This window comes from Muscardinus avellanarius (genome assembly GCF_963383645.1).
Source record: "Muscardinus avellanarius genome assembly, chromosome: 3".
Classification (NCBI taxonomy): Eukaryota; Metazoa; Chordata; class Mammalia; order Rodentia; family Gliridae; genus Muscardinus; species Muscardinus avellanarius.
The window spans coordinates 124,768,046-124,782,566 of record NC_137788.1 but is presented as its reverse complement, the minus strand read 5'-3'; the positions used below and the strand labels follow the sequence as shown (position 1 = coordinate 124,782,566).

Here is a 14,521-nt window from a genome sequence, read left to right as displayed (position 1 = left end):
GAATTGAACCCCAGGGGCATTCTACCTCCGAGCTACACTACCATCCCTATTTTGTTTTTATTTTGAAACAGGATCTCGCTAGGTTAGTGAGAGTCTCCTTTGCTGAGGCTGTGCTCAAACCTGCGATCGTCCTGTCTCAGTCTCCCAAATACTGGGATTACAAGCATGTACCACCATGCCGGGCTTGTTCTCCATCTCTAGGTCTAGTGGTGCCTCCCCATTTGGGACTAAGTGTGTGCAGGGAAAGATTGGTGTTCTTAGCTCTAGGGAGCGGTTTTCTTGCTCGTGGAAAGACGTGCTCAGCAGTGTATATTTTAGAAGAGTCGGTGACGGGGCCTTGCCTTCTTGGTCCCACCAGAACCCCCCTGGGATCATGAGCATCCTGGATGACGTGTGTGCCACCATGCACGCCGTGGGCGAGGGGGCCGACCAGACACTGCTACAGAAGCTCCAGATGCAGATCGGCAGCCATGAGCACTTCAACAGCTGGAACCAGGGCTTCATCATCCACCACTACGCCGGGAAGGTAGGCCAGCAAGCAGGTGCCGCGGAGGGGCAGCGTCCCCGGTAATGTTGCCCTCTTTGAATGATGTGGATCTCTGATCTTTTTCCTCAGGAGGCAAATGAAATCCATGTCCACATGCCTCACTTTATTTTATTAATGTAGCAATTGGGACCCATGAAGTTATCGAGGAGGAAAAACAAAATACTGTTTAAACTACGGCGTGTCTTTGTTGTTGTTTATGTGATTTCAGGGATTGAACCCAAGGGTGTTCTATCTCTGAGCTAGACCCACAGTCCTATTTTACTTATTTTTATAAAATTTGAAAACATGACACCGGGCATGGTGGCGCACGCTTGTAATCCCCACGCTTGGTAGGCGGAGACAGGTTCAAAGCCAGTCACGCTGACTTAAGAGACCCTGTTTCCAAAAATAAAAAAATAGGTCTGGGAGTGTAGCCTGAATATAGAAGGGCTTCCAGGAACCCCATTACCACCCCCCAAAAAATTCTTTTTTGAAAACATGGTCTTGCTAAGTTGCCGTGGCTGGCCTTGAACCTGCGACCCTCCTGCCTCGGCCTTCCTGAGATTACAGACGCGCACGCCACCCCTGGCTCTACTGCACGCTTTTCAAGCAGGAATCAGCCCGGTGCGCAGTGAGTGCTACAGGAGGCGCTTTGGTTTTGCCCCTTGCTGCTCTCCCACACTTGCCTCCTCGCCTGCCCGGGCACACTGGGAGCACTCATCAGGACCAGGGGTTCACTTTGGTGTTTGCTCTTGTATTACACAAGGGCACCAACCACCCACCGCGTGCCAGGCTGTGCGGGCTGCCGGCGGGAGTTGAAGCCATGCCTTTTGGGGACTTCCTGGACTTATGAAAACCCACCGGTCTCTTCTTTCATTCCAGCTGGCCAGGGTTCCTGAGCATGAGTTTGTGGCCAGATTGGTACAATTCCAATAACCATTTCTGGGAAAAACTACAAACTTGAGCTGACATGGCCCATTGCAATGGATTAACGAGCAGGCAGTTTCTTTTTACTCTGTCTTAGCGAATGTTTAGGAAAAGAACTAAGCTTGTGGCTTAGGTGCCCCTAAGGACCTGTGAAGAAAGGGCATGCGATCTGCAGAGCCCGAGCCTTGGGCACAGAGCCGCTGGGCAGCCAGGTATTCATCAGCCTCTGCGGGCCATCACCAGCCAAGCCAGTTGACACAGCCCTCTGGCAACAGTTCATGGAGAACTTCCAGAGCCCTCTCCTGTTGGGCTTTTTGACCAAAGAGATACTGAAAGATAGATGTCTTTCCTCTCTTGGGCAGGTGTCCTATGACATGGATGGCTTCTGCGAACGGAACCGTGATGTGCTTTTCATGGACCTGATTGAACTCATGCAGAGCAGCGAGCTGTAAGTGCCCCTGCCTTATCTGATACGTCCAGTAAGTCTGAAGTTTTCAGTATTCAAACAAACCAACGTGTGGGACTTGCATTGTTAGCAGTTTGTTCCTTCACGCTGTTGAGTTGGATTATGATTTGACTATTCCATTTCTCTTTCGTCTTTCTGATCCCAGGCTTTCCCTTCTGCCCCAAACACTTCCTGCCCTCAAGTTCCCAGTGCCACCGAATGCTAAGCTTCAGACATTTCAATCCTGTTATCATGGAGAACTCACCAGACTGGCTATCCCTGACTGTTTAAGAGTGGAACAAACAGGCTGGTTCTGTGATACTTTATGCTGGGAGCAAAGGCAAAATAATTTTCCCTTATCACTTCAAAAACCAGGGCCATTCTACCTGTGAGCTCCCCCAAGTCTTAGTTTTTATTTTTTTATCTTTTTTTTTTTTTGAAGATTTAAAGAAGTTTGTTAAAAAGATAGAAATACAGAAGATAGTTAAAGCCCCATGCCATTCAGAAATGGCATGGGGGGAGGTGATTTGAAGGAATTCACCCTTATTTTTTATTCTTTATTTTCAAATAGTCTCAATAAGTTTGCAGAGGGCCTCGCTAAATAGCTGAGGCTGGCCACAAACCTGCCATCCTCCTGTCTCAGCCTTCCAAGTAATGGGATTACAAGTGTGTGCCACCATGTCCGGCTTGTCACTTCAATTTTAAAGAAGACCCAAGTTAACCTGAGTTCCTGGCGTACTAGGAAATGCCAAAATTCTGGAGGGGCAACTAAAGAAGGATCGACTCAAAGATCCAGTGCAGCTCCCCAGACCTTGTATAAACCATGGCAGCAGAGTGGCGGGCATCCTCCTGCAAGCTGCTGTGAACTGTCCTCCATTCTGCCCCGCGAAGGTCCCCACACTCCTGCATGCTGGCTGTGGAGATGTGATTGACACCAGTAGCCTGTCCGTGCCTGGCAAGTGTGATGTTGCCTGGCCTGCCAGACCCAAGGACTCTTAGAGCTGACACCATGTCAGCGCTGCCCTCCCAGGCTTTGGTTTTGAAACTGTCCTGGCCCCAAGGCTGAGTTCTGTAGTCAACAGCAGTGATCCTGATAACTCTACAAAAATCCTAACTGCCATGAAAGCAGAGCCCCATTAGACGTTGTTCTGCTCCATGCAGCCTCCCCACCTTGCTTCACACTCATACCACCACTTTTGAGATGTCAGATTTCTTTTCATTCAAAACATAGAAAATCAATTTGCTCTTCTCTAAAAAGATCAGGTAAGCCACAAGCCCTGGCTTGTGGGTTTCGTAGCAGTCAGGTGGAGACTCGCTTCCAGGGATTGTTTTTAATTATTAAAATTTCTGCCAAGTTCAAGACTTATTGATGACTCCACATAAACTCTTGTTATATAGACACGGAGTATTGTTTTGTAAACATGTCAGCTGCAAAAAATCTATAATGATGTCTGGTCGAGTGCAAGTAGATTGCTTGGGAGATTTCCTGGAAGATTCAAGATGCCTCAAAAGTCGGTCAGAAGCCAGGCATGGTGGCTCACACTTGTGATCCCAGCATTTGGGAGGCTGAGACAGCAGTTTGCAGCCAGCCTCAGCTACTTAGTGAGGCCCTTTGCAACTCAATAAGACCCTGTTTCAAAATAAAGCATAAAAAATTGGGCTGGGGCTATAGCTGGGAGGTAGAATGCCCCTGGGTCCCATCCCCAGTATAACAACAAAGCCAGTTAGGAGGAGAGTTTGGGTTTGAGTGTCAGATTGCCAACTTACATTGATCCCTTCATTTCCTCAGTTAAGCACCTACTGTGTACCAGGCTGTGCTTTAGACACCAGAGGCCCTGCGATATCTAAGATATTGGCCCTGCCCTTTGTGCGGGGCACATAAACACAAACAACTTGATTAGAGCTACTAATGAAACCCACTCGGTTGGGCATGGTGGTGCCCACCTGTCATACTAGGACTTGGGAGGCTGAGACAGGAAGATACAGGTTTAAAGCCAGCCTCAGCAACTTAGATTCTCTATTTCAAAACAAGAAAGAGCTCTGAGATACAGTGCTTCCGGGTTCAATTTCTAGTCACACACACACACACACACACACACACACACACACACACACACACACCAAAAAAAGGGAGAGAGAGAGGGAAATACGTTCAGCTGACAAAGAGTGAGCGATTTGTTATTGCTCCACTTGGAATTTCGGAATTGGTCAGACGCAAATTGCTCACAGACATTTCGAGGGGTTTCTGCGTGCAGGTGAGGACACTGTGCTCTTTGTATCTAGTGAACAAAGACCATGGATGCTGCTAAGTACTCTCCGATGCGTGGGACACCCCTCCCACCAGGAGTTACCCAGCCGTGGCCATCAACCGAGCCTGCTGGAGACCAGAGCAGCATTCCACCGAATCCTGAGGCTCTGGTCTTAGGAAATCCATACTGCCGCCCCTCCACTGTGGTCGCTCATCAAAATGTGCCTCAATTCCAGTGAGCGGGGACATTTGAAAGGCAGAGTTTTCAAAGTTTTCCAGGCCTTGACGGTGAGAGGTGGTATCCTGGGATTCTTTGGTCGTGTCTAGCCTGCTCACTGCCCCCAGACACACCTCGCTGGGGGCTCCATGAGCCACAAGGCCGGGTCTGCTCTTCTCACAGCACACACCCCATTCTCTACAGAAGCAGGCCTTCGGCCCCCACGACGCTTACAGAGAGCTAACCCATTCTCTTTCTCCTTTTACAGACCTTTTATAAAATCTTTATTTCCTGAAAATCTGCAAGCTGACAAGAAAGGGCGCCCAACCACTGCTGGAAGCAAGATCAAGGTTAGTTCTCTTCAGGGAAGCTTAGATATTCCTATAAGAGCCAGGAATCGGTCCCTACACCCCAGGCCAGGAGGGCGTCCGGGTGATACAAGGGCTCGGCACTGAGGGCCCAGCGGTAATGCCGCTGCTTGTCAGTTGGTCACGGGATACCAGCTGAATTTGCCTTGGCTCTCCCAAAACCCCAAATGGATATTAAGAACTTCAGAGCTTAATAGTCAGCAGATGATAATCAGCTATTTTCTAAGAGGAAATGGCTTTAAACTGAATCTGGAAGGACTTAGGCTCAACTCTCAGAAGTTTTGTGGTATGGAGCCATGTTCTGGATAACATTGATCGATTCCCAGGCCAGGCCACAAAGCGTGCCAAGTATGGGACATTACTTGCCTGTAATTCTCCTCCATCTTTTGGGGGCAAGGCATGTGTCCCTTCTCACGGCTCTTGCAGACCTTCCTTGCTGTGAATTGCAGATACATCTGGCCACATGGGTTTTGGCTGGAGCAAAGGAAATAATAAGTAAAACTCAGAGCCACCATAAGAGCCCAGTAAGGAGCCCTCGGGTTTTGTGAAGGAAGTCTGGCGCACCCTGTGGCGATCTGTTTTGCTGGTTTGTTTGTCTTTGTTTTTTGCGGTGCTAAGGATTAAACCCCAGGCCCACACGTGCTGGGCAAGTGCTGTATCGCTGAGCTATAGCCTTTCTATTTAGGGTCAGAGCCTCACTAAGTTGTCCAAGCTTGTCTCCAAAAATTTCGATTCTCCTGCCTCAGCCTCCCAAACAGCTGTCACTGTAGGCTTGTGCCACTATGCCTGACCTTGCAAGCTGTTTTTGGAGCCGGAGGGCAGAGTCCACTGAGTTACAGGGACATTGTGTCCAAAGAGCTGGGGAAATGAAGCCCCAGGACCATAGCTTCTCTGAAGTACAGAGTGACAGAGAACAGATGAAATTTTCACGCGGCCACAAATACTAATGCCTGCACGAAGCTTCTGGCTCAGCCTTCACTTCCAGTCCTGGATGAGGATTGGCTCTTGGCTGAAAAGCCTTGTCATGAGACGGTCGCGTCAGATGCCAGGGTCAGATCACCAGGTCATGGTGACTCACTTCCCAGTGGTCTGGGTGAGTCCTCATGAAAGGAGAGCAGCGCCAGAGCCCTTCCTCTGCGCTCCCTTGCGTTCCCTACACTCGTCTAGCTGAATGCCCACAGTTGCCATCTTTCGGGGCTATATTTAAAATGTTTAGGATGACGAGTTTCAGGCCATTGTCTGCGGAGGTCAGCCTGACATCAGCCAGAGTATCTAAAGGGATGGTAGTGTGTCGTCTCACCCCCGGGCACACTCTCCTTAGTGAATCATGTCACTTATGGCTGTCAGATGGTCTCCTACACAGGAGGATCACAAGTTTGAGGACGGCCTCAGCAAGTAAGGAAACTCATCACCCTAGTGAGACCTTGTTTCAAATTAAAAATAAAATCGGGTGGGGTATGCTGCAAAGGGGGTGTGGGCGCTGGAGATGTAGCTCAGAGGTAGAACGTTCCTAGTTCCATCCCTGGTGCCACACACACAGAATAGGATGAAGCCCTTCCTCCCTAAGCCACGGCCGTCCTATGTCGTCTTCATGCTGAGCCCACTTGTGTGAAGTTTTGTTGGTGCCCCTGTCCATACCTCTGGACGCTTCCTGGCTAGTCAGAGCTCACCCTGCTGCTGCTCCACTACCCTGTCAGAGGCCATCTGTAACCCATTCTGTGCAGGCTGAGACAGGGTCACAAGTCCAGCGTCAGCATCTTAGTGAGACCTTCAGCAACTTAGTGTGTGTGTGTAGGGGGGAGTACTGGGGATGGAACCCAGGGCCATTTTACCTCTGAGCTACACCTCCAGCCTTATTTTTTATTCTTTATTTTGAAACAAGATATCACTGTAAAGGGCCTCGCTAAGTAGCTGAGGCTGTCCTCAAACCACGATCCTCCTGTCTCAACCTCCCAAATGCTGGGATTACAAGGATCCGCCACCACGCCCAGCTAAACAACTTAGTTAAAAAAAATTTTTTTTTTTAATTTTTTAAGGGGATTTGGGTCCTTGCTCAGAGATAGAATACCCCTGGGTTCAATTTCCAGTAGCACACACAAAAAAATTGACTCATGACTCAGCATCATTGTGGTGACGAAGACACATTCCTATGTAATGGCTTCTGTCTTATCCTGGTTCACCTAGTCAACCCCTTTTCTATCACTCTAAATTATTCCATCTCTCTTTGTTTGCGGGTCTGGGGATGGAATTCTGGGGGTGTATTCAACCTCTGAGCTATACCCCCTGCCCTATTTTTTATTCTTTAATTTGAAACAGGGTCTCACTAAGTTGCTGAAGGCCTCAGTAAGTAGCTGAGGCTGCCCGCAAACCGCGATCCTTCGGTCTCAGCGTCCTGAATGCTGGGATTACAAGCTGCGCCACCACCACGCCCGGCTCCATCTCTTTATTAAGAAGACAGAACAGCATTATGATTAGGAAACACAAGCCAGGCTTGCTAGTCCACACCTATAATCCCAGTACTTGGGAGGCTAAGACAGGAAGGTTACAGGTTCATGGCCATTCTCAGCCACTTAGCAAGATCCTCTGCAACTTCGCGAGACCTTGTTTCAAAGTAAAAAGTAAAATAGGGCTGAGGGTGTAGCTCACAGGTTAGAATGCTCCTAGGTTCAATCCCCAGCACCAAAACAAAAAGAAAAAAAGGCGCAAACACAGACTTGGTTTCAGCCCTCCCCTTTGTTGCTTAAAAATTCTATCAGCAGCCGGGCCTGGTGGCGCACACTTGTAATCCCCGCGCTTGGGAGGCGGAGACAGGAGGATCAAGCAGGTTCAAAGCCAGTCGCACTGGCTTAAGAGACCCTGTTTCCAAAAATAAAAAGTATAAAATAGGTCTGGGAGTATAGCCCAGAGGTAGAAGGGCTTCCAGGAACCCCAGTACCACCAAAACAAAAAACAAAAAAACAGAAATTCTATCGCAACCTATATTTCCCTCGAAGGCCCAGTTTTCTCATCTGAAAAGCAAGAATGATAATAGTGGCCGCCACTTAGTGTCATTGCGAGTCTGAGGTGAGACAGTCCACGTGTCTGCTCGGCACATGCCCTCTGACTGTTTTGACCTAAAAAGAACTATGTCAAGGGACACGTGAACTCAAGCCCGGCTGCCTCTGTCTACTTTCTTGTGCCGCAGTGAAGAGAAGTATGTGCTAAGTGCTTAGTACTAAAGAATCTGCAACATTATTCTTGGAAACTCAGTGGATTTTTTGTTGTTGTTTTGTTGTGTTGTGTTTTTTGCAGTACTGGGGATGGAACCCAGGGGCATTCTACCTCCAAGCTACACCCCAGCCCTGTTTTTTATTTTTTATTTTGAAACAGGGTCTCACTGAGTTGCAGAGGGGCTCACTAAGTAGCTGAGGCTGTCCATGAACCATGATCCTCCGGTCTCAGCCTCCCAAATGCTGGGAATACAAGCGTGCGCCACCACGCCTGGCTGAAAATTCAGTGTTTTAATTAAACAAAAATTAGAATCAAATATTAAAAATTTAAAAATACTTAAAGTGCCGGGCGTGGTGGCCCACGTTTATAATCCCCACGCATGGGAGGCTGAGACAGGAGGATCGCGCAGGTTCAAAACCAGCCTCAGCTACTCAACTTAGTGAGACCCTGTTTCCAAATAAAATATAAAATAGGTCTGAGAGTGTAGCTCGGAGGTAGAAGACATCTGCGTTCCATCCCCAGTACCACCACCAATAAATAAATAAATAATAAAATTTATAAGACTTAAAGTTACGAGACTAAAACAAAAGCCCTCTTCAAAGCAGCCGTGCAGCCCCTCTCCAGTTCCCCTGTCGTTGAGCTCCTCAGGTTTATCTTCAGGTGCACTCTTTGTCATCAGAGAAGATAAGGGGCAATTTCCTTTTTCATCAAGGGCTTTGCTTTGATCAAGTGACCTCTGGCTCTGTCCTCAATTTCAAGCACTGCAAAGAATACTGTTTTCTGCACATCTAAACAGAGCACTTAATTCACCAATGAATATCTTGCTCTGAATAAACCCAATAGCTTTTCTCAAGGGTTTCAGATTTCCCAAACCCATGAAAATAGAAAAGCCCTAATTGAGAGAGCAAATCCCTGCTGCAAGCAAATCCCTCTGCTGACTGCTGACTGCTGACTGGGATGGTTTCCGGCTCTGGAGGTCTCCGTGCTATTTTCTTTGAGAGGTTTTCTCCCTTTACGCTGAGTTGTTTGGAAGGAGACTTGGCTCACGCGCCCGGGCCTGGACGCACAGGCGTACTCAGTGGTGTGGTGGGGGCACTGGTGGGGGCTCCACTTCTGTTTCTCCGAAGCGGGAGATTCTTACAGATCGAAATGCATCAGAAGCAAGTCCAGCTTCACTGTGTGGCTTTTTCTGTTGAACTCGGTTCTGTTTCCAATACCCTGTGCACAGGCGATGATAGTCAGTTTTATGTGGAGTATTTCAGCTTTGCAAAAGAACATGTTATTTGCTACCAGAAAGGGCTCAGAATCTACAGATTGTAAGGGAAATATTGAGGAAGAAGCCAAATGAAATGGTATATAATAGTTTATAAATTCTGAGCTTTTTTGTTTTTGTGTTTACAGAACTGGGGATTGAATCCAGAGGCATTCAACCTCCGAGCTATACCCCAGCCCTATTTTTGATTCTTCATTTTGAAACAGGGTCTCACTAAGTTGTGGAGGGCCTCACTAAGCAGCTGAGGCTGGCCATGAACCTGCGATCCTCCGGTCTCGGCCTACCAAATGCTGGGATTACAAGCATGTGCCACCACTCCCGGCTTAATTCTGAGATTTTTTAATGTATCGCATACCCTTTTTTTTTAATATCTGGGATTAAATCTAGAGGCATTCTATCTCCAAGCTACGTTCCCAGCCTGATTCTATTTCTTTTCTGGAAACAGAATCTCGCTAGGTTTCTCAGACCCTTGCTATGTTGCCAAGGCTGGCTTTGAACCTGTGATCCTCCTGTCTCCGCTTCCCAGGTACTGGGATAACAAGTGTGCACCACCATGTGCAGCATTTTTTGTTGTGGTCATTTTGAAACAAGGTCTTGCTCTCTTGCTGAGGGCCTCACTAAGTTGTTGAGGCTGGCCTTGAACCTGCAATCCTCCTGTTTTAGCCTCTCAAGTACTGGGATTGCAAGCATGTGCCATCATACCCAGCTAATCTCACATCCTTTAACTGTGAGTTTTCATCATTTTAATTAGGTGATCTTGTAATTAAAATTATATAGAGAGAGAGCCAGACGTGGGGGTGCACATTTGTAATCCCAGTACTTTGGAGGCTGGGACCAGAAGATCGCAGGTTCACAGCCAGCCTCGGCTACTAAATAAGGCCCTCCACAACTTAGTAAGACCCTGTTTCAAAATAAAGAATAGCCAGGCATGGTGGCGCACACTTGTAATCCCAGCATTTGGGAGGCGGAGACCAGAGGATCGTGGTTTGCGGACAGCCTCAGCTACTTGGCGAGGCCCTTTGCAATTCAGTGAGACCCTGTTTCAAAAATAAAAAATAAAAAAAGACTGAAAAATAGGACTGAGGGTGTAGCTCAGAGGTAGAATGCTCCCCGGTTCAGCCCCCAGTACCCCCTAAAAAAGAACGATGATTTTACAAAGGCCCTCGATCAATATAAATTGAGCTTAATTTTCTTAATTACCAACACACTTCCTTGTGCCCCATGAAAATGATTGCATGTAAAGATTTCCTTGGGGTTTGGATTCTGTTTTTCTTGTTTCTATTCGCTGTACTAAAAATACTTCGTTGCTTTGAACTCTCAAACTTCAAAGCCTTTTAAGAGTCCTACAGTCATCACAAAGTGAACAGAACCTGACAAACACTTAGTAGACCTAACTGAAGCTCAGTGAACAGTGTCACAATTAGTTTCTAGCTGCTGTTTTCCACACTAGGGCTTTACAGGTCTCCTTTGAACGTCAGCCTGCTTTAGAGAAAGTTTCATGTGTTAACTGGTATGATTTTTCCCATCTAGAAACAAGCCAACGACCTGGTGAGCACGCTGATGAAGTGCACGCCTCACTACATTCGCTGCATAAAGCCCAACGAGACCAAGAAGCCCAGGGACTGGGAGGAAAGCAGGTACGGTGGCTTTCATACTGGGATGCTTAGCATAGGGGGCCCGACACACTTCACCCCCGCCCTGGGCGAGCTGGTCCGCGCAGGCAAGAGCAGTGTCAGTTGCCCACACGTGCCTGTGATGTGTGTCCTGTGTCTTAAATTTTTTAAAACAAAGCCCATGTATCTTCCCCCTCCCTTGTCTTTCTTCAAACATTAACAGTATCATTCGGTTCTCAATTAGCAATTTAAGCCGGGTGTGGTGGCGCACGTGCTTGTAATCCCCGCACTTGGGAGGCGGAAACAGGAGGATCGCACAGGTTCGAAGCCAGCCGCGCTGGCTTAAGAGACCCTGTTTCCAAATAAAAATATATATTTAAAAAAATAGGTCTGGGAGTGTAGCACGGAGGTAGAAGGGTTTCTAGGAACCCCAGTACCAAAAAACAAACAAACAAAAAAAAAAAAAACAGAATTAGCTATTTATAATGTTGATCGTGCCTCGTCTGGGGGTAGATAGAAAAAATTAAACCCTTAATGATGATGATTTTAAAACTGGTCGGAGGTTCTGTATAGATGTTCTTAGTGCACTGGGCTCCTGACTGCTACCCACAGGATGTGGCCTGGGATGCTTAGCTTGGGATTAGAAGGGGAGAGAGAGGGTGAAAGCAACCTGAAGGTAAGACAGCTCCAGAAGATCCAGGCACATGCTGGTGGCCCTGGAATTCAGCCTGAGACCTGGGAGGGGCGTGGCCAGGGGTGTGCCTGAGCCCCAGCGCTCAGTGAGTGCTTGAGGTCACTGGCTTGAGGAGGTCCACGTCTCTGCTCCTCCTGCAGCTGGCGTGCGTGCCTGCCTGCCTGCATGCATGCTTGTGTAAGGGGCGGGGCGCAAAAGACTGGGGGTTGCACCCAGGGGGATTTCTACGTCCAAGCCATACCCCCAGCTCTTTTTATTTTTTTATTTTCTTTTTATATATTATGGTATTGGGGATGGAAACCCAGGAACATTCTACCTCCAAGCTACACCCCCAGCCCTATTTCTTTTTTATTCTTTATTTAGAAACAGTCTCCCAGAGTTGCAAAGGGCCTCACTAAGTAGCTGAGGCTGTCCGCGAATCTGTGATCCTTCTGTCTTAGCCTCCCAAATGTTGGGATTACAAGCGTGCACCACCACACCCAGCTTTTTATTTTTTATTTTGAAACTGGGTCTTGCTTAGTTGCTGAGTGTCTTACTAAGTTGCTGAGGCTGGTCTGTGATCCCTGTCCTTTAGCCTGCCAAGTACTGGGATCACAGATGTGCGGGTAGCTGGTGTTTAGGGATGTGACCCAAGCACAGTGGAATTGGCATGTTGAGTTGGAAACCCTTAGGTGCTGACTAGACGATATAATTTTTGTACCCAGCTAGGAAGCCTAGACATACACTCCCGGGAGGCCTGGCCTCACTTTCCATGGAAACATGGGAAGGAGGATGGGGAAGTCCTCCTGTGGGGTGATTTAACTAGAGACAGGCCTAGCCATCCTCACCAGATGACTACACCCCTGGATGTGAACCTAATAGTTTGTTACTTCTTTTCTTCAATCTTAGGGGAAAAAAAAGAAAAGTATAGCAGGGCATGGCGTATGTTTGTAATCCTAGCATTGGGAGGTTGAGACAGGAGGATTGTACAGGTTGGAAGCCAGCCTCAGCTACTTAGGCCCTTTGCAACCGAGTGAGACCCTGTTTCAAAATAAAGAATAAAAAATAGTCTGGGGTGTCACTCGGAGGTAGAATACCCCAGGTTTCATTTCTAGTACCAAAAAGAAGAAGAAGAAGAAGAAGAAGGAGGAGGAGGAGGAGGAGGAGGAGGAGGAGGAGGAGGAGGAGGAGAAGAAAAGAAAGAAAGAAGAAAGAAGATAGATTGATTGATTGTCTTAGGTCCCAAGTGGACAATGGGAAGACCAGGGTTAAAATTCACAGCTGGTAATTACTTCTTCTGGGAGACCCGTGCTACGTCCATATCCCAGCCTGGTAGCATGCTCTTTCTCAATCATGACAGATAATAAATGCATGGTAATTGATAGGAAAGAAATGACAGAGAGTGGGGGGGAAACAATAGGAAAATAAAAACACCCACCCAGGGCCAAACATTCACTGTTTTTTGTTTTTTTTTTTTTTTTTTTTTCGGGTCTAGGGATGGAACTCAGGGGTATTTGACCTCCAAGCTACATCCCCTGCCCTATTTTTTATTCTTTATTTTGAAACAGGGTCTCACTATGTTGCGGAGGGCCTCACTAAGTAGCTGAGGCTGTCCACGAACCACGATCCTCCGGTCTCAGCCTCCCTAATACTGGATAGTGTGTGTGTGTGTGTGTGTGTGTGTGTGTGTGTGTGTGTGTGTGTGTTAAACCCAGGGGCATCCTACCGTTTGAACCCCTGGAGGGTGTGCTAAGCCTCGGGTTGCTGGACCACCTCCCAGGGCTCGTGATTCAGTGGATCTGAGGAGGGGCCTGGGATGCACAATGGTGCCATGGTGATGGCCCAGGCACCACACATTGAGAATCCCCGGTGTCAAGGCTGGGGCTGGGCTGGGATTTGGAAGAGCTGTCCTGTCACTAGCTGGTTTGAGTGAGATGCATTATCTCCGTGGTCTTCTGTTTCTCTTTTAAGCCAAGAGGATCCTCGTAGAAGAGGACCTCCTTCGGTCTCACAGAATGGGCTCTTGCAGATCTGCTCCCAAGGATGCCTTAGCCCACTCTTCTCCTGTTTCCAACTGTCCCTTCCTTCTCCAACCCTTCCCGACAAATGATCAAATAAATCATGTTTGCCCTACAATCATCCAGTTCCCTGCCCAGCACACCCTCCCCTGCCCTGTGTATGTAGCTCTGCTAAAAGCCCCACTACATAGAGACTGCACTGCTGCTCAGAAGTTCCCCAGTCCTGCTGCCTCCTTCTCATAAAATCCAACCTGATGCATTAAAATATCAAAAGATGGAGAAATGAGACAGTCTTTTATTCTTTTCTTTCTTTCTTTTTTTTTCTTTCTTTTTTTTTGGTGCAGTACTAGGGGTTGTCCTTCTGCTCCACTAATGGAACACTGCTTTTGAGAACCCTTCTGTTGTGAAAAATCCATTTCCTTCCCTGTTCTCTTTGCCTGGCTAAGTTCTTTCTTTTAGTCTTTCGAAAAAACAATATATCTCTGTAATCCAGAAGACAGGTATATGAATTGTTGCTTTTGTGTGTCTGTGTGATACTGGGGATGAAACCCAGGGCTTTCTACCTCCGGGCTATACTCCCAGACCTATTTTATATTTTTTATTTGGAAACAGGGTCTGACTAAGTTGCTGAGAGCCTCACTAAGTAGCTGAGGCCGGCTTCGAACCTGTGTGATGCTCCTGTCTCAGCCTCCCAAGTGCGGGGATTACAGCCACCACGCCCGGCTGAATTTGTTGCTTTTTTGGCAAGATCTTGTATATTTCTCACACTGGTCTTAAAGTCCTGGGTTTAAGCAGTCTTCTTGCCTCAGACTCCCAAGTTTCCAGAAAGTTTGCACGCCACCATGCCTGGCTTTTAATTTTTATTTTACTATGATTCTTTGAAATAGATAGCAATGCTTATTGGCCATTTAATATTTCCTCTGTGGAGAAATGTCTGTTAAATCCTTTGCCTATTGTTAGAGCTGTGTGTGTATGTGTATGTGTGTGTGTGTGTGTCTTTATT

General features: G+C 47.5%; 1 protein-coding gene across 1 annotated transcript in view; it reads left to right on the top strand.

Annotated features, from left to right (window-relative positions):
* MYO1E (myosin IE) overlaps nucleotides 1-14,521 on the top strand; it is a gene marked incomplete at both ends in the record, with an annotated part of 137,877 nt that overhangs the window by 69,407 nt on the left and 53,949 nt on the right. Inside the window, 4 exons of the mRNA XM_080693009.1 lie at nucleotides 359-526; nucleotides 1,816-1,901; nucleotides 4,632-4,713; nucleotides 10,745-10,851. Coding sequence (XP_080549135.1) covers nucleotides 359-526; nucleotides 1,816-1,901; nucleotides 4,632-4,713; nucleotides 10,745-10,851 — 443 coding nt within the window. The remainder of the gene's footprint in view (nucleotides 1-358; nucleotides 527-1,815; nucleotides 1,902-4,631; nucleotides 4,714-10,744; nucleotides 10,852-14,521) is intronic.